This window comes from Microtus oregoni, unplaced genomic scaffold (assembly GCF_018167655.1).
Source record: "Microtus oregoni isolate MIOR12 unplaced genomic scaffold, Mior012 000062F_ref0000492, whole genome shotgun sequence".
NCBI classification, from domain to species: Eukaryota; Metazoa; Chordata; class Mammalia; order Rodentia; family Cricetidae; genus Microtus; species Microtus oregoni.
Genome location: NW_024543872.1, coordinates 6,273,486 through 6,292,640, shown reverse-complemented (window position 1 = coordinate 6,292,640; position 19,155 = coordinate 6,273,486). Strand labels below are relative to the sequence as shown.

The window sequence follows — 19,155 nt, the reverse complement described above, 5'->3', positions numbered from 1 at the left end:
GGTGGCCACCTCAGGCTGCAGGCTTCCTCTCAGATGGATGCTCCTGGGCTGATGGCATCTTGAGTGGGTAAGGGTGGCCTCCTCAGATGGAAGCTCTTAGTGGCCAGTTACTCTCCCTCAGATGGACGCTCCTGCAGTGGTCTGGTCGCCTCAGGCTCACAGGCCTCCCCTCCCCTCAGATGGATTCTCCTGCGTTGATCTGGTTACCTCCGACCCACAGGCCTCCCAGGCCGCCTCAGGGTCGGGCTGCTCTCTGGCTGGTTTCTACCCTGGGCACCCTGCAGCCTGCCTCCGTCAGTTCCCGTGGGTGGTGTCTCGGGCCCTGTCGAAGTGCGAAGCAGGGTCACGTGGTCTGCGACACCAACGTCCCTGGAATGGCGCGCTGACAGAAAACTAGAGCACTGTCTTTACACCTCTCCCTTGCCTCTCGAAGGTGTTTCTCCTCAGCTTGTGGGTGTGCAAGGATGCCACAGTCCCTGGTTGAAGCTTATAATGCTAGTAGTTTAATATGAAAAATAAAATTATAAATACAAATGTAGTGTTTAATGTGTCATGATAGCAAATAGTGCACACCTGACAAATATTAAATATTGTGAAAATATGTAATGTAACAATATCTGAAACCTTTTATATTTCATCTTAAGCCTATGTAATAGGTCTGGCCTGGACCTTGTGCTCCTCCTGCATCGGCCTCTGAAAGGAAGGATTGCATCCAGATAGGCCCCTACGGGTCGAGGCTCTGAGGACTTGGGAAGTATTTGGAATTGCCATTCCCATCCAAAGACGGCAAGAAAAGAAGTCCACTCGCTACTACCTGGACAGGTGTTTTTTGAAAACATATCTAGGACACAATCTGTTGTGGTTGAAAAGTAAGTGAAGACAGACCATAAAATTTTCTTTATTGAGAGTAGATGAGGGTCTCTTACACAGTTATCTCTATTTGTATATACTTTTCTGAAATTTCCCACAATATAATGTTTCACAATTTTTAATTGAGTTTTTCACCTGGAACCATGTGTAGATTGGAGGCAAGAGCCTAGAATACTCCTGGAATAAGGCAAATAATAAATATGGCATTGCAATAAAATATGACAATACAATTGATATCTTAAAGCTCAATTTCAGGAATCCTAGGCAGAAAGAATAACTTAGTCACAAACCAAGTGAACTGAGACAGACATTCAGGAAGATGGCTCTTTTTGTTGGCCCCTTCTGTGAACATTTTAATTTCAGAGGAAAATACACTTTTGGGAAAATGTAATGTCATTTCTTTTTGTTTTGGTTTTTGTTTTCAAGAGAGGGTTTCTCTGTGTATTCCTGGCTGTCCTGGAATTCATCCTGTAGACCAGGCTGGCCTCAAACTCACAGAGAGCCACTTGCCTCTGCCTTCCAAGTGTTGGGATTAAAGGCATGCACCACCACATCCGGTTTTTCTGTTTGTTTTGGTTTTTTTACATTGTAATTTCTTAATCATCACAGGCACTGAACTCTATATCAAAAGAAGTTTATTGTAGAGAACAGAATAATTCTTATGTTTCTTCCTTGGTTCGCCTCAGAAGGATTCCTGCCAGCAGGTAACTTCGTCTAAAGCAGCCTTCTTTTGTGGGTCCTTGTTCAGATCAGGAATCAGGATGTGTGGTTGTCACAACCTTTTGAAAGTAACAAAGGAGTTGAGTGTGACATAGTAATAAAGGGTTACAGGACCAGAAAGTTCCTTGGCTATGGGAGCTGATCCCCCAAAGTCATTCTGGCCAGAGTTGACACTACTCACAGAATCTAGCCATCAGCCCTTTGGAAACTCATTCTCAGGTTATCTTGTGACTTCAAATTACATTATGCACGTCCAACCTCATATCTCCTTTGACCTTCAGATTATACCGTAACCTGCCCACTGCACAGTTCCTCTGGGAGGTTGAGGTAAAAGATAAATGTTGCTAAATACAGCTGAATATTACTAAAATACACTTGATTTTAGTATTGGTATCTGTTAGGGAGAAAATGTTACGTTCTAAATGTGTGAAGATGAGTCTTCAAGAACCCGTGTGTGTGTGTGTGTGTGTGTGTGTGTGTGTGTGTGTGTGTGTGTGTGAGAGAGAGGGGGGGGGGGCAGGGAGAAAGGGAGAGAGAGCTTCCTTTAATCCTAGCACTCCAGGGACAGAAGCTGTCAGAGATCTGTGGATTTGAGGCCCACCTGGTCTTCACAGCAAATTCCAGGCTAGGAGGAGCACACAGTCATTCTGTCACTTAGTCATGCTAACTATAGAAGTGAGAGCCTTTGTATTCTGATTACACTTAGCATCTGAGGACACCTAGGCTAGGGGAAACTACCTTTACAGAACATGCTTAACTACTTCCTTACTTATTCGTCTGTTTCTTTTTTAAGAAAGAGACTGCTGGAGACTGAATTTCGCACATGATAGGTAAATACTCTCCATTGGGCTACATCCTGATGAACAGCTAGAGAAAAGGCTAAATTACTCAATAGTCATATCCTATAAGTGTACATTGGAATGGTAAATTGGTTGTTGTCTAGTTTCTTAGAGACAGCATTTCATGGTTTCATGTATCCTAGACTGGCCTTGAACTCTTTATATAGCTAAGGGTAGCCTTGAATTCTTCATCCTTTTGCCTCCACCTCCCACATGCTAGGATTACAGGTGTGCACCATGACACCTGACAAAGTGACATTATAAAAGAAAACATGGCTGCTTTGTAGCCAGTTATATGCAGGAAATTTAATTTAGCCCCAGGAAGCATTACCTCATCTTTGTACTTCTTCCTTAATCTCTCCAAGTTCCAGTCCAACTTTTATAATCAGAAGTAGGACCATCGTCCATCCAGACTCCTCAAGACAAAAACCTCAAGAACACAGTTGTCTTTGGTTTCTTGCTTTCACTCGTTTCTCATGTCGAACACTAATAGCTTTGTTGTCTTGCTCTCTCCTTAGGTCCCATGACCACACGGCCATCACTAGACATCAAGTTACTATGCTCCTGATCCAGTGCCCTGGTCTACCAGCCAGATTGTTCTGGCCTGCATATAACTGGCTACAAAGCAGCCATGTTTTCTTTTATAATGTCACTTTGTCAGGTGTCATGGTGCACACCTGTAATCCTAGCATGTGGGAGGTGGAGGCAAAAGGATGAAGAATTCAAGGCTACCCTTAGCTATATAAAGAGTTCAAGGCCAGTCTAGGATACATGAAACCATGAAATGCTGTCTCTAAGAAACTAGACAACAACCAATTTAAAAAAAAAAGGAAAATAAAGAAAAAACCTTCCCCCAAAGTCACTTAGGTATGTGTATAATCAAAACCTCTGAATGGCTCCCGAGTGGCATCTACCTCTCTCCAGTCCCTTCTTGTCAGCCTCATTCCCCTCTCAAGCTGCTGTGTCAATCTTCTCCCTGGATGTGCTTCCCCCTAAGACTCTCCATGGCCCACCCTCAGCTCCTTTCCTTTTTTTTTTTTTTTTTCAAGACAGGGTTTCTCTGTGTAGCCCTGGCTGTCCTAGAACTCAATATAGACCAGGCTGGGCTTGAACTCACAGAGGTCTTCCTGTCTCTGCTTCCCAAGTACTGGAATTGAAGATGTGCTCCATTATTCCCATTCCATCCTCAGTTTCTAAGGCCACTGAACAATGTCATCTCTTCCAGGAAGCCTTTCCTAGTTTCTCCATTTAAAATGGTGTCCTCATCCATCCCCTTCTTTGCTGTCCTTATCTAACTTTCTCCTCCTCACTCATCAACTCACCTGTTCTACATTTATTTTGATTGTTCTCTTTCTTTACCATCAAAAGCTCAACAAAAGCAGAGATTTCCCTGCAGTTCACCATTATGGATCCAGCCCCTTACATACTGCCTGACTCAGAACAGGTATTTGTTAAGGTAGGGTACAAAGTAAGCAACCACATGGAAAAAAGAACTAAACAACGACAGGCAAAGATGGTAAAACAGAGTGCTGACAGGTTTAGTAAACTCTCAGGAATGGATAAAATAAATCTCCCCGGAGAAGAGACTGTCCCCATCGTACAGGACCCAGCGATGGGAAGGGAAACTGAAGTGTAATAGTACCCTCTAGACCTACTTGTGTCAGACTAGCTCTGTCACAGGACACCACAGCACTGGAGTTCCCATGGGATTGAAGTCTCTATGCACACCTGTATCTCTAGGCAGTCTACATTTGGGAGCTGTTACTTTCCTTCTTTCCTTACTGCTTTTAGTATTGACCCTTTTTAAAACTAATTCTTGATCTGAATTAAAAGAAACAATTTTTTTCTTGACTACAGGTAAATCAGAGAAAGAGGGTAGAGGTGGTAGACAGATTACCCAATCAGGAGTCAACTCAGGAGCCAAGGAAATACTAGACCATCTGGGAAGTCCACTATGTGGCTCCATCAGGCTGCAAGGACACTCTCCACTGCCTCTAAATGACACCGGTCTTAGTTTCTTCTACTGCCCACTAGCGATGTGCTCAATAGCATCCTGGATTCTGCAAAGCCTACCATATCAAGAAGTTCCCAACTGCTTGGACTGGGTGTCAGCAAGTGCTACCCTGTGTATCACAAAATGGGACTGACTGTCCCAGCTCTCACCGCATCCTGGTCCCCGTTCCTTTCTACCTCCTGGCGGAGGGCTGCAGAAGAATGGCGACCTTCAGCACTGATCCCTTTAGAACTTGGGTTTTTTCCCTCCTGGAGACACAGATCTTCACTGTCCAGAGAGGAAAGTCCTTTGTTTCTGTAGGAAGAACCAGGAGCAATCCTTTTAACATTTAACTCAGTAGAAGAACTAACATCTTCATTTAAAAATCTAAGTTTATGAGATCTATATGAACTCACATTCTTATGCAAACTAAAAGGTAACCACCTTGTTGTAGTATTATATTTGTTGAAACTATATAATCAAACAGCTGAGTGATAGTCCCTTGTCCTGAACAATGCCCTCAGCATTGTGCATTTGCTATCCTTGAGAAGCTCCAAACTGACCTAAAATCAACCTGACCTAGTGAAATTGGTCCTCCAAATACTGGTCAGAGTGACGCTGTCTTGCAGCACGCTGCCAATTTTAAGTGTTCTTATGCCAGAACAGCTAAACAAGCTACCCTTCTTATGCCTGCACAGTGTCTGCCAAGACAGGGCCTTTAAGAAGAAGGACAGAGCACACATTCATGTATCTTTCTTTCCTAGAGTCTGTTTTCTGTGCCTCATGTCCACGCCCATAGTTGCCTATGCTGCTGGTAGGTAGCACTCCAAACCCAGGTTTACATGAATCCTGATTAAGACTTAAAGTCGTACACAGGGCTAGTAAAGGTGGTGTTGCAATAGGAGAGAGAGGGAGGAGTGGAGTGGGCCATGCTTACTCATTGCTTCATAACTAACCTCTGATAAATTCATTGTTCTCATTAAGATGAACTTGATTGAGAGGGAGGCAGGCATATCTTAATCCCAGCACTGGGGAGGCAGAAGCAAGTGGATTTCTGAGTTCCAGACCAGCCTGGTCTACAGAGTAAGTTCTAGAACAGCCAGGGCCACACAGAGAAACTGTTTGGAAAAGCAAAACAAAAGGATAAACTTGAATAAGTCATTTTAGGGTTGCTGGCACTGGTCCAGTTTGGGGGCAGGTATTAACTGTATAACTCCCCCCAAATTACACAACACCTCTCCACACCTATTGCTATCATTGGGATGCTTCTCTCATTCATGGAATATAGTCTTACTCCTTTTCCAGAGGGAGCTGGAAGACTAATGCCTCTAGTCTAAAACACAAGTTCCCAGGTGTCCAACAATGTGAACAATTATCTGAGTCATACTCGGAGAGGTTTTATGAAAACCTTTGTCCCGTTGACAGAAATTACAATAAGATGTTGATTACTGGGTCAACAAGATGGGTCAGTAGTAAGAACACTTGCTGTCAAGTCTGATGACTTGAGTTTGATCCATGGGACTTACATGGCAGAAGAAAAGAACTTGGGCAAACCCTACCTCTGTGCTGTGGTACACACTTTCATGTTCATATTCTCTCTCTCTCTCTCTCTCTCTCTCTCTCTTTCTCTCTCCCTCCCTCCATCCCTCCCTCCCTTCCTCTTTCTTCCTATCTTTCCCCTCTCTCTGTCACACACACAATATATAAATACATAAATAAATGTAATTTAATCTCTGTCTTGAATGTTGGAATTAAAGGTGTGTGCCACCACCACCCAGCTGGTTCTATGTTTTCATTTCTTCTGAATATAAACCTGGCAATAGGCTGGGAATAATAGTATATGTCTTTAATCCCAGCACTCTAGAGGCAGAGTCAAGAATGAGTTCTAGGTCAGCCAGGGGACTAAACAGTGAGGACCACGTCTCACACCACACACACACACACACACACACACACACACACACACACACCACTCAAATAAAATCAGCACTAGAACTATGATGGACGAGGGTCATCTGTCTATGTGTTACTCTCATTGGTTAATAAAGAAACTGCCTTGGCATTTTGATAGGGCAGGATTTAGATAAGTGGAGTAGACAGAACAGAATGCTGGGAAGAAGGGAAGTGAAACCAGATGCCATGGAGCCAGCCGCCAGGTCAGACATGCTGAATCTTTCCCGGTAAGCCACCACATCGTGGTGCTACACAGATTACTAAATATGGGTTAAAGCAAGATGTGAAAATTAGCCAAGAAAAGGCTAGATACAATGGGCCAGGCAGTGTTTAAAAGAATACAATTTGTGTGTTGTTATTTTGGGTGTAAAGCTAACCATGCGTGAGCTGAGCATCACGAAAAGCAGGCCTGCTCACCTCATTGCTACAGAACTATGCCACATGGTAAGGTAATGTTTACCATTCTAGAAAACTGACAAACTGTTTCCCAAAGTTTCTGCACTATTTTCAACTCCCTCTAGCAATGATGACGGATTCTATTATTTTTAATCAGATTATGAGAAGTTACCTTTTTCTATAACTATGTGGAGAAATCTCTAGCCACACACCATTTTCTCAGGAGGATCTTGCTATGTAGCCCAGGCTGTATTCAAAATTAAGATCTTCCTGCTTCAGCCTCTCAAGTACTGGAATACAGGTGTGTACTACCACCCAGCTCTTTTGTGTGTGAAACCTCTCATTTTTAACTAATCAGTACCTAATAACTTATTTCCCATGTTGCACACATAGTTCTATGAATTACTTCCCTGCTGTACGTTTTCACTCTGGTGCAGGTATTATTCTGACTATATCTGCCAAAACTAGTTTCAGTCTAAAATTCTCATAACTTTAGTACAAGTTGTTAACCATCTCCCCCAGCCCCATTTTTGTACTTGCTGCTTCTGTGCTATTTGTTCCTTTAAACAAAGAAAAGTCTCTTTACCCTGACATTGTGTGAGGCCTTGGCACTAACTCAAGCAATCTGAAAGGCTGGTAGAGAAGGCAACACAGCTACGCATCTTAAATGAAAGGAGAGCAAAGTTATAAAACAAGAGGCTTACTTGTAACTGACTGCCTTTTCTTCCTCCTGGAATTCCAGAATATCAGGCACCCTTCTCAGTGGATTCAAATCAAAACTACCAGCATTAAAATTCACCTTTACTTTGACCCTTTAACAAGAAAGTATGTGTCAGGACATTGTGAAACAGTGCTCATTTGCATTTAAGCTTTAATTATCATTAGATACTGACTGCTATAAATATGGTCCAAAATACCATCACTTGACACTGCTATACTTTCTCAATGATACTAGTTGTTTAAGAGCTTCTGAAACCATAATGGAGAATGGCGTGATGTTTGCTGAGAACCAAGATTAGGCAGGCAAAGTTGAACCCTTCCCTCTAATCCTTGGGAGTTTATACTCTAATGTAGAAAGAAGTCATAAAGTCAGATGTAGTAGAACAGGCCTGTATTCTCAGCCCTTGGGAGGCAGAGGCAAGAAGACTGCCACAAATAGGGCAGCCATAGGAGATAAACACAATGATGACAGCTCTTAGAACAGCAGGCTGGAGACAGGCTCAGGGACAGAGAGCCTGCCCAGCAAGCGTGAAATCCTGCAGTCAGCACATGAGCTCCAACTTCGAATTTTCTCTTTCTTCCTGACCCTCCAGTTATGAAACTGCATAAATCTTTTCTTTTATCATATCAATCTCTTTATTTTATCCCTCTGCTATCATCCTGAGGCCCTCACACAACATGGATTCCTATTTAAAAACAAACAAACAGGCAGAAACAAAGAAAGTCAGGCCTAGAGACATAGCTAAACTGCAAAACCTGCTTATCCAAATGACCTAAGTTTGGTCCCCAGCAACCACTCTGACAGCTCACAAACACCTGCAACTCCAGCACCATAACACCCAACACTCTCGTCTGGACTCTGCAGACTCCTGCACTCATGTTCCCACACCCATACACAGAATCACACAGATACAAAGAAATTCAAAATAAAAACATCTTAAAAACAATAACAATTAAAAAAAACTCTTTAGCGATCTGGAGAGTTGGATGGTGGCTGGCTTAGCTGTTAAGAGCACTGGCTGCCCTTCCAGAGGACCCAGGTTCAATTTACAGCACCCACATGGACAGTTCACAATTGCCCGAGGGAGTCCAATAACTTCTTTTGGCTTCTGTGAGCTGCACACGCATGGCATACTTGTTTTTACTGTCTGTAGAGTGCTAAAGGCAACAGCTATAATACCCAAACATAGATCAACTTCTAATAAACCAATTCCCCCAATACTAATGGGAGGCAGAAGAGGCATGTCAGTTTCTACAAAACAAAACAAAAAAACCCTGCATCTGCACTATTTTTCCATCTCAAGTGTCTGATACTCAATCAAAAAAAAACCATAAAATTCGGGTTAGTTGTGGGGTGCACGCCTTTAAATACAGCACTTAGGAAACAGAGGCAGGAAGATCTCTAGAGCTGAGTTCAAAGCTAACCTGATGTACAAGGGGGAGTTCAAAGACAGCCCAGGGCATGGTGGGAACCTCTCTCAAAAACAAAAATAAACAAACAAACAAACAAACAAACAAAAAAGGTGACTGTTCTTCCAGAGGAGCCAGGTTCAATGCCGAGTATGGTGGCTCCCATTTAACTCTGGTCTCAGGGTATCTAATACCCTCTTCTGTCCTCTGCAGTCAATAGCTATACACGTCATGTAAAAATAGACATGCAGACAAAACACATAAATATAAATAAATCTTTTAAAATTATAAGGCAAGCAAAAAAAAACAGGCAAAATATAATGCCTAGTCAAGATTTAAGGCAATCAACAGAACCAGACTGAACTAAATTCAAAAATGATCCTAATGTTGGATCTATCAGATCAGAAATTTAAATAATTATGATTAGTATGGCCTTTGAAAAATTCTGGTTGAAAAAGTGGACAATGTGCACTAAAAGATGAAGAATTTTGGAAAAGGTGAAAACTCTGAAAAATCACATGGCAAAGCTAAAGTCATGATATCACAGTTGGTGTCTCTGATGGGTTCACCAGCAGACAGCATGCAACAAGGAGGCTCTGTGAGCTTACAGCCAGCTCAATAGAAATCATCTAACCCAAACACAGTAAGCAAAGTCAACCACTATCCAAGACTTACACAACTGTGGGTGTTATCCATGGTCACACACACACACACACAGAACCTCAGAAATTAAACGCAGACAAATGGTACATGAGAAATATTTGAAGTAATAATTGTCTAGATTCTCCCCCCAAATTAATGAAATATGTATACTGATAAAAATGAAAATTTCAGAGGACTCTAAGAGGAAAAACTAAGCTTAGATACCTCATAGCCTACCCAACAAAAGCCAAAATTGGAGAATCCTGATAGAACTCAAGAAACACATCACATATGGAGGAACAATAAATTACAGCAGACTTCATTTTCAAAATCATTACTGAAACAGATCACTATCTCAAGAAAGAATTTTCAAAGTCCAGGAAGCCCACAACTTCTATTACATCAATTATTACCTGCTCTTTTTACAAAATTCACTCTCTATATATCTCATGGGCACTTTAAGCCATTCATTTGGAGTCATGCATTGCCTTGAATTAGAAATACTCGGGAACCTGGACTGCAATCGGGCCTTCTCGATCTCTTTAAATTCTTTCATTGTATAGATTTTGCCTGCAAGAAAATTAGCAATCTAAATCAGCATGCTTAAACACAACTGCCTTCACTGTCAGGCCAAGAGTCACCTAAGAGTTACATACCAGTCTCACACTGAAGAAGAGTTCGCTTCTCATCATCCTTGTCATATTGAGCTTTCTTCAAAGGGTCACGAACTGGCGGTATGATAACCTACAAGAGAAGCACTTCTTTGAGGCCTGGGCTGCAGGTCTGAGTATCAGCATTCAGTCCACCCTACACACCCATATGTTTTCACGCCAGAAGAGTCAAGACATGGGACCTATTAACATAGAGCTATTAACATATGTAACACATTCAAAAGAGATGGGTTCTCTGACACTCTTCTTATGAGGTCATACAGCTTTGAGGGCCTGTCTGCATCTCCTGCCCTGCTCTGCTCTAATGCCTCCCTAGGAGCCTCGTTCACTCGCCTCCATCTGCACTGGTGGCTGTCTTGTCAACCTGTCACAAGTTAGGATCACCTGGGAGGAGGGAACCTTAACTGAGAAAATGCTCCCCTTCCCCTTTCGTTTGCACGTTTCTGCTGCCCCTGTCCGTGGGAAAGTCTGACATCTGCTGGTCTGCTGACACACCTGGCTCCGACATTGCCCTTCATTCTGGCTGCTTGTGCACATGCTGTCCCTCCACGGCTACAGAACTCTTTCCTGTTTCTTTTTACCGCCATCGGTATCTAAGGCACTTAATGCCTGTAGGTTGCATGCACATGTGTGGGAACAGATAAAATAACTTCCGGGTCACAAACCGTTACAGAGATAAGCATCATAAAAATTGTTTGTAAGAGCAATACTCAGTCTTCAGGAAAATGACAACATTGCAAGGTGTGGTAAATGACTAGAGACTCATTTATGCCCTGCTGCTCATAGGTGGGTGAACTGACAAATAACCTATTTGTGCTACACTGCCTCACACAACAGCAGGGGAGATGGATTTCTTTAGGAGACAGTAGACTCAGTGGTAGAATGAATGCTTTATATATAGAACGAAAAACAAACATTTGGTTAACACCAACTAGTTTTAAATAGATAAAGAAGTCCAGAAAGGTAAATAAAAATGTTAATGAGTTTGTTTTGGGAAGTGGAAATGTTGTGATACTTTGTTTGTGTTCTGACAAATATCTGACCCCTGGTTTTTATTATCAAGATTAATTACGATCCTATACACTGTGAATATGTGTTGTTCTCACTGGTTAATAAATAAAGCTCCTTTGGCTTATGGCAAAGCAGGAGAGACCCAGGTGGGAAATCCAAGCAGAGAAACAGGTGAAGAAGGGCAGAGCCAGGGTAACACCAGCAGCCATCCAATGAACAAATGCCAACAGACAATACTTAGATTAATAGAAATGGGTTAATTTAAATATAAGAGCTAGCAAGAAATAAGCCTGTGCCATTGGCCCAACATTTACAATTAATTCTAAGCCTTCGAGTGGTTACTCAGGAACTAGCAGGCAGGGGAGAAACTTCCAGTTACATGGATTGTTTTATTTTATTTATATTCTGAATTTAAAGTTAGTTTTCTCATTTATTATAAGAACTCATCAGATCTTTAATCCCAGCACTAGAGAGGCAGAGGCAGACGGTTCTCTGTGAGGCCAGCCAGGTCTACATAGTGAGTTCCAGAACAGCCAACACTACATAAAGAGACCCTGTCTCAAAATACAAACAAAAGAATGTATTACTTCTGTAACAAAATCTAAAGTCTTTGAAAATATTTAAACATTTCCTATTACTCAATTATTATACAACATTTTCACACTTTCTGAGATTAATTCATCTTTGGCCTTTGGGTTATTTATTGCTTTTCTAAAATACTAGGTAGGGAACTACTAACAATGCTACTGAACTTTAAGAACTCACTCAAGGGCAAGCAACACCTATGTTAAGCACACTTACAACAACCACACACATACCACCATGATTAAAAAAAAACTGCCTACCTTCAGAAAATTGGGGTCCTCTTTGTTCGTATAAAAAGGGTCATATTCTTTTGGATCATAATGCTCTATAAACGCATTTTCCTATAGGAAGGAAATAAAACTGCACATAAGAAAGGGTACACAATTAACTTTGAGGATAACGGAAGTCAAAAGTTTAACAGTTTGTATCCCTGTTTTCAGTCATAAGGGACAAACCTGAGGCACTGAGCTACAGTCCCAGTCCTACAAGGTTCCAGTCTTATGCTTGAGAATAGCACCAATGCATCGATGCCATCTCTTCATGCACATGACAGTTCAGTGGGTAAAGTCCTGCCACCAGACTGATGGCCTCAGTGCAATCCCTTGAACTAATACAGTAGGAAGAGAACTCTGACTTCCAAGAGCTCATCACATACACACACACACACACACACACACACACACAGAGAGAGAGAGAGAGAGAGAGAGAGAGAGAGAGAGAGAGGAATAAATAAATACAATTTAATTTTTTAAAAGAATATATTGTTTATATCAGAGTATTGGTTGTACATAAATAGAAGAGGAAGAGGCAGGACTCTGGATGAGCCAGTGAGCAAAGATAAACATAATTTTTAAACCACTATAAAAGTACAAAATCACCTTAGTACCTTCTTATTAACATATCTCAAAAAATTCTCTAATTCTTGTCGTCTCCTCTTTTTAATCTTCTTATGTGAAGAAACTTTTTCTATAATTTTCTTCTGTAGAGGATCTTCCACACGCTCAACCCATTTTTTATACAACATTTCTTTTCTTCTTTCATTTAAGAATTCATAATGATTTAAATACTTGTCTAATTCCTAGTAAACAGTGACAGAAAGAAAAAAATTATCCTGAAGCTTTTATCTCCTAAAATTTTATAAAACTTAAACTTCATAGCTTAAATTATTCTTTAGGATAATCCACCATTGGAGGTTGGAGAGATGGCTCAGTGGTTAAGAGCACTGGCCACTCTTCCAGAGGCCCAGAGTTCAATTCTCAGCTACCACATTGGTGGCTTACTACCATCTATAATGGGACCTGATGCTCTCTTCTGGTATACAGGTATACATAACACTCATAGCTAAACAAACAAACAAACAAACAAATAAGGCTTCCATCATTTGGCACACACTGCCAAAAACAAGGATACATGGACAATGGAGGCACATGCCCACCCTCTTGATAATTAAATATGCTGGGCCAGTGAGATGACTTAGCAGGTGAAGAAGTTTGTCCCTTAAGTCTGGCAACCTGTGACCCCAGAACCCATATAATGGTAAAGAAGAGAACCAATTCTGTGAAGTTGTCCTATGACTTCCACGTGTGCGCCACGGCATGTGTGTCCACACATATATCACACATACACACATATACAATAATAATAAATAAAAATTTTATTTAAGCTGGGCAGAGGTGGTGCATGCCTTTAATCCTAACACTTGGGATGCAGAGGCCAGTCAGATTTCTGAGCTTGAGGCTAGCCAGATATACAGAGCAAGTTCCAGGATAGCTAGGTCTACACAGAAAAACCTGGTCTCAAAAAAAAAGTTTTATTTAAATTAAAATAGATCAAATATACCACACAGTGGGAAGAGAGGAAATATAGCAACTTTGCATACATTATAAGTGAAGTCATTCTAGCAAAATTATTTTATGACATGTATGTGTGTGGCAGGTATACTCACCTGTACAACACTAAAGAAAGTCTCCCAAAGCACAGGAGATTGGCAGTCATTAAAACACTCTCAGAGATGTGTTCCACTTAATCTCAATTGCTAATAAGTGTTTTTAATTCTATTTTCTAATTATTTGAAACCTCAAGTTTTACTCAAAGTTGTTAAGTAGAAACTACATGGAAATGAAAAAAAATTATCTAAGATGCATTTTGTAGCTAATTCTTACCTTTATTACATAATTTTCTCTGTATAAAATTGATTGAACAGCTGCATCAGTGTCTTCTTTAGCTAAAGCCTAAAAGAACAGAATTAGTCCAAAAATCAAATCTTGAACAATCATTAGCATTATCTGAGCTTATTATATTTTTATATGAAAGGCATATCCCTGAAACATTCTCTGTAAACCCAACGTTTCTATATCATTAAGTGCTTTCTCAAAGACTCTTTTGATCTTTCTGCTCTTGGTTACAGCTCATTCTAGGGCAAAAAATAATTGACCTCACAGGCGTTTTGAGTCCCAGAACCATCAAATGACTTCCCCACATCTCTGGCAAATGTTTTTACCTTTCTGGGTAAAGACAGGCATGCACAGGCTCTACTTGACAGACTAATCTCTCTGTATATCTAATGGAAGACTATGAGTTTAGCACACCTTAGGCAAACCTAATCCTAGAAAAAAGTAACTGAAATAAAACAACACAAGGTCAAAGAAAGGGCTTCATTACACTTCCTGGTCCTATTCTTACTCTTTTATAACGAATTTACCTATTGATTTGACTTTGAAAATTGCTTTTTAAAAACGAAAATGTAAAGCCTGGCATGGTGGCGCACATCTTTAATCCCAGCACTCAGGAGGCAGGCAGACCTCTGAGTTCCAGGACAACCGGGGCTACACAGAGAAACTCTGTCTTGAAGAAACCAATCCATCAATAAACAAACGAACAAATACTAAAATGTAAAGACTGTGGATAATATGAATCATGGGTTACATTTTTTATCCACAAACTTACAAATAAACATGAAATATGAAAGTATAATCAAATATATGGCTGGATCTTTATAAAATATAAGAATGGTGGATTGAAATAGAGACATTTTCTCTTAAAGTCTTCTTACATTGTTCTAAGACAGGATCTTAGAATGTAGCCCAGACTGGCCTGGACTCATTATATAGCCCTGGATGACCTCAAACTACTGCCAATCCATTCCTTGTCTTGGTCTCCCAAGTGCTGGGATTACAGGCCTGTGTATGTTTCTTTAACTAATTTTCCATAACAATCTACCAGCTTGATAGACTGAAACATTTTTTCTCAAAGGCAATACAGACATACATATAATTAAAATAAATACATTTATTATTAATGAAGACCTTGTAATCACCTAATAAATTTATGTATTTTTGTGTGGGCTTGGTGGGCTTTTGTTGTTCATTTTGAGACAGGGAATCAATCACTTTATAGCCCTGGCTGTTCTAAAACTCACTATGTAGACCAGATTATCTTCAAATTCAGAGATCTGCCTGTCTCTCTAACTCCTGAGTACTGGGTTTAAAGTTGTGTGCCACCAAACATAACTGAACCACAATACAAACTCAAATATGTATCTACTATTTTGTGTGTAATGGAGTCTGACTATGTATTCCAGCCTAGCCTAAAACTTGCTCAGGAGTCTTAGACTTGTGATCCACCTGCCTCAACTTTCCAAGTGCAAGGATTACAGATGTGAACCAATATCCTTGGTTTCAGAATTCATTTTCTTTCCTCCTTTTGCACAGACAAACAAAACAAAACAACACAAAATCAGCGATCTGAAGGCCCTGGAGAGTGGTCCAAACAGCCCCATCCCTTCATGCCCAACTCGTTTCAGCCAGAGCTAATGGAGGTAGCGAAAACTCCCATGCGTGCAGTCTTACTGATTGGTAACTATGGAAGATGTTTTCCTTAGCAGTGCTGGAGATTAAGCTTGTGCAAGCTAGGCAAGTGCTCTACCACTGAACCACATCCTCAGGCCCAACCATGATGAGATGAGAGAGGAAAGGAGACATCTCTAAGAGGGTCACAGAAAGAGTGCCGCAAAGTCCACGAAAGGACTGGCCAAATCTCCAGTAAACACTTGCCCTCTCTGTGGACCAGACTCTATGCAGTAAAACCAAAGCTTAAGAAAAGCAGAGTGGCTTCACCTGCTGCCAACTGGAAGACAAAATTTGGAGCCTGAACTCAGCAGAGTTAAGCGTCTGGGAAGTTTAATATTCCTCATAATGACATAAAAGAATCAAGGTCCTCTAAAATGCATCATTCATACTGCCTAAAATAGACACAGAGGAAAAGGAAAATGTGACCCACACTTAAGAAAAACATCAGCAATACTAGGACGGTCCATTAGTTGAAACTGAAATATAAAGCCTTTGGGGGTGTGGGCATGGTACACATGCCCTAATTCCAGTTATTCCAGTTTCTTGTGAGGTTGAAGCAGGAAGAGAAAGAGTTGAAAGTCAGGCTACACTATACAGTAAAGTCCTATCTAAAAGAAAAAAAAAGAGATTTTGGAAAGGGTAAAAATATGCTAAAAATGAAAGGACAAACTTAGCAAACAAACAGAAGCAAGAAAAGTGGAAAAATCCAGTTCTTACGTTTTATTTTTTTTTTTCAGTTCTTACGTTTTAAAAAGACACAAATTTCAGTCAAGCACTGAGATAGTATTTGGTCATGAAAAGGAGGACGTAGGAGACTGGGCAGTGGTGGTGCATGCCTTTAATCCCAGCACTCAGGAGGCAGATTTTTGTGAGTTCAAGGCCAGCCTGGTCTACAAGAGCTAGTGCCAGGACAGGCTCCAAAGCTATAGAGAAACCCTGTCTTGAAAAACAAACAAAAAAAGGAAAGAAAGAAAGAAAAGAAAGAAAGAAAAAAGAAAAAAAGGGTGTAGGAACTAAAGAGAAAGTTTGGTGAAGAGTGCTTGTTCCTCTTCCAGAGGACCAGAGTGAGGTCAGGTCAGTTCTCAGCCCCACATTAGGTAACTTACAACCATCATAATTCTAGCTCCAAGGGACCCAACACCCCCTTCTGACGTATACAAACACCTGTACACACACATATAAAAAACTGTTTAAAAAGCATGAGTGCATGGTTGAACTTTGAAAACATTATTCCAAGGGAAAGAAGCCAGTCACAAAGGACCACATATTATGTATGACTCATTTGTATAAATGCCTAGGATAGGCAAATCCACAGAAATAGAAAGTAGATTACTGTTACCAACAACTAGAGGGCAAAGAGAATGAGGTGCAATTGCAGAAGGAAATAGCTTCTTCTTAGGAATGATGAAAATATTCTAGAATTAAGAGAGTAGTAGAAGACACAAAGCCTTGTGAAAAAAACTGAAAGGATACTTAATTGTACATTTTAAAGAAGTGACTGTTATGATCTATAAATTATATCTCAATATTAAAATTTCAATAATAACCTAATTCTAGAAAGAACAAAATATTTGAACAAACTTCACCAAAGAAGATACATAGCAAGCAAAGATGTCTTAATGACTAATTAGGTTAATAGTCTTTTAACTATACAATAAAACTTAAGACTATACCAATGTTGGATAGAATATGAAAAAAACTGTAACTATCATATGCTGCTAATGGGAATGTAAAGTAACAACTTTGGGAAATAGTTTGACAACTTCGCAAAACGTTAATTTACCTCACAACTAAAAGTTACCAAAGGAAAATGAAAAACGTCCATACCATGACATGAATGTGAATGCTTAGAAGAGCTTTATTATTTATTTATTTATTTATTTTTATTTTCGGCTTTTCAAGACAGGGTTTCTCTGTGTAGCCCTGACTGTCCTGGAACTCTGTAGACCAGGCTGGCTTTGAACTCGCAAAGAACTGCCTGCCTCTGCCTTCTCAATGCTAGGATTAAAGGTGTGTGCCACCATTGCCCAGTTAGAAAAGCTTTTAATTGCTTCAGATTGGAAACAACCCAAATGCCCATCAATAAGACGGACCAATTGGAACATAGTCATTGAGGAGACGGGCAGTTGCTAAGAGGAGCACTGGAATAGTTAGTGATGCGTACAACAGCGTGGAGGAACCGAAAAACAGTGTTAAGTGAAAGCAGCCAGATAAAAGGATGACGGAAGAGCCAGGCATGGTGGCGCAGGCCTTTATCCTCAACACTTAGGAGCAAGAGGCAGGTGGATCTTTTAGTTGGAGACCAGCCTGTTTTACAGAATGAGTTCCAGGACATCGGTCTCAAAAAAAAAAAAAAAAAAAAGAACATGTAAGTTTTCCCTGCATAAAACTTTTTAAGTCAGCGTGGTTACAGGAAATGTGGGAAATGTTGGGGGGGGGGCACTGCAAGGACATGAGGAAACTGGGAATATTGAATATACTTGATGTGTAACAATGGTTTCGGGAGCACATACATGCCAAAACTTAGCAAATTATGCACTTTAAGTGTATGTATTTACTGTATACCAATTATACCTTAATAAAACTATTTGGAAAAACATATCCAAGTTTCAGTGGATGTTTAACAGCTTTGCTATCTATATTAGAAAAGATTTATAAATCAGTGGCTTGTGATTCTACTTTAAGCAGCTCTCTACTGAGAAGCAAAGGACTAGAACAGGGAAGAAAAAAAGCTCAAGTTAGTACAAGACCCCTTTCTAAGCAAAGACCTCAAAAGTCATACACTATACCTCCATAAAAGAAAGCGACTGTGGTTCCAACCATTCTTTGGAGCTCTTGCGCTTAGGAAGTGTGCCCGTTACCAGATCATCTTGGTTCCCATTTTTCATTGTGGTCACCAAGTAACAGGGTCCCTAGAAAAGCTAAAACAGCGTTTATTTTGTAATTAAAATTCACAGTAGTTTTCTTTTTTATTTAATAATCAACACTCATGACCTTGGGCATCCGTGGAATGAATCTTCGAAAACGGACCATCCTTGTTTCCCTTCCGGTTGCCATGAAACAGGGGACTTTTGGAGACCTCATGGCTACGGGTCATCCGACCAGCCTCTAGGAATCTCATCCCCAGCAGTTCCCTAAATCTGATAAAACTACTGGGGCACAAATGAGCTCTTGGAGAAGAAAGGGAATTTTGGACGAAATTCGGGTCTTCAAGCTCCAAGAGGCTCCAAGCCCTCCCCAGGGTCTGCATGTGTGGGGAAAGGGGACTTCGGAGGCTGTCCCCACGGTGGATCCAGGCACCAGGCTCGCTCACCAGGAGACCGCTCCGCCCGCTGACGCAGACCGTGTGCGCGAGGCCGCCAGGCCGTGCAGGCCTCGGACCAGGCCCTTCGGCCCCCTCTGGCGGCAGGCAGAGCTTTCGGCTCTCCCGCAGCACAGTGCGCCCGCGGCCCCAGCCCGAGACCGTGGCTTCAGAACGCGCGAAAGTTAGGGCCTCG

The 19,155-nt window shown here is 41.0% G+C and overlaps 1 protein-coding gene across 1 annotated transcript; it reads right to left on the bottom strand.

Annotated features, from left to right (window-relative positions):
* Window positions 1–886: 886 nt before the first annotated feature.
* On the bottom strand, window positions 887–19,105 carry LOC121439723 (protein FAM228B-like). Its single transcript, XM_041640322.1, has 10 exons — window positions 18,972–19,105; window positions 18,448–18,579; window positions 13,973–14,041; window positions 12,697–12,888; window positions 12,071–12,151; window positions 10,200–10,287; window positions 9,957–10,113; window positions 7,476–7,583; window positions 4,593–4,737; window positions 887–1,649 (listed from the first exon to the last, which is right to left on the bottom strand). The coding sequence occupies exons 2-10, from the start codon at window positions 18,544–18,546 to the stop codon at window positions 1,620–1,622; spliced, it is 969 nt and encodes a 322-aa protein (XP_041496256.1). The 5' UTR covers window positions 18,547–18,579; window positions 18,972–19,105; the 3' UTR covers window positions 887–1,619.
* Between the last annotated feature and the right edge of the window lie 50 nt (window positions 19,106–19,155).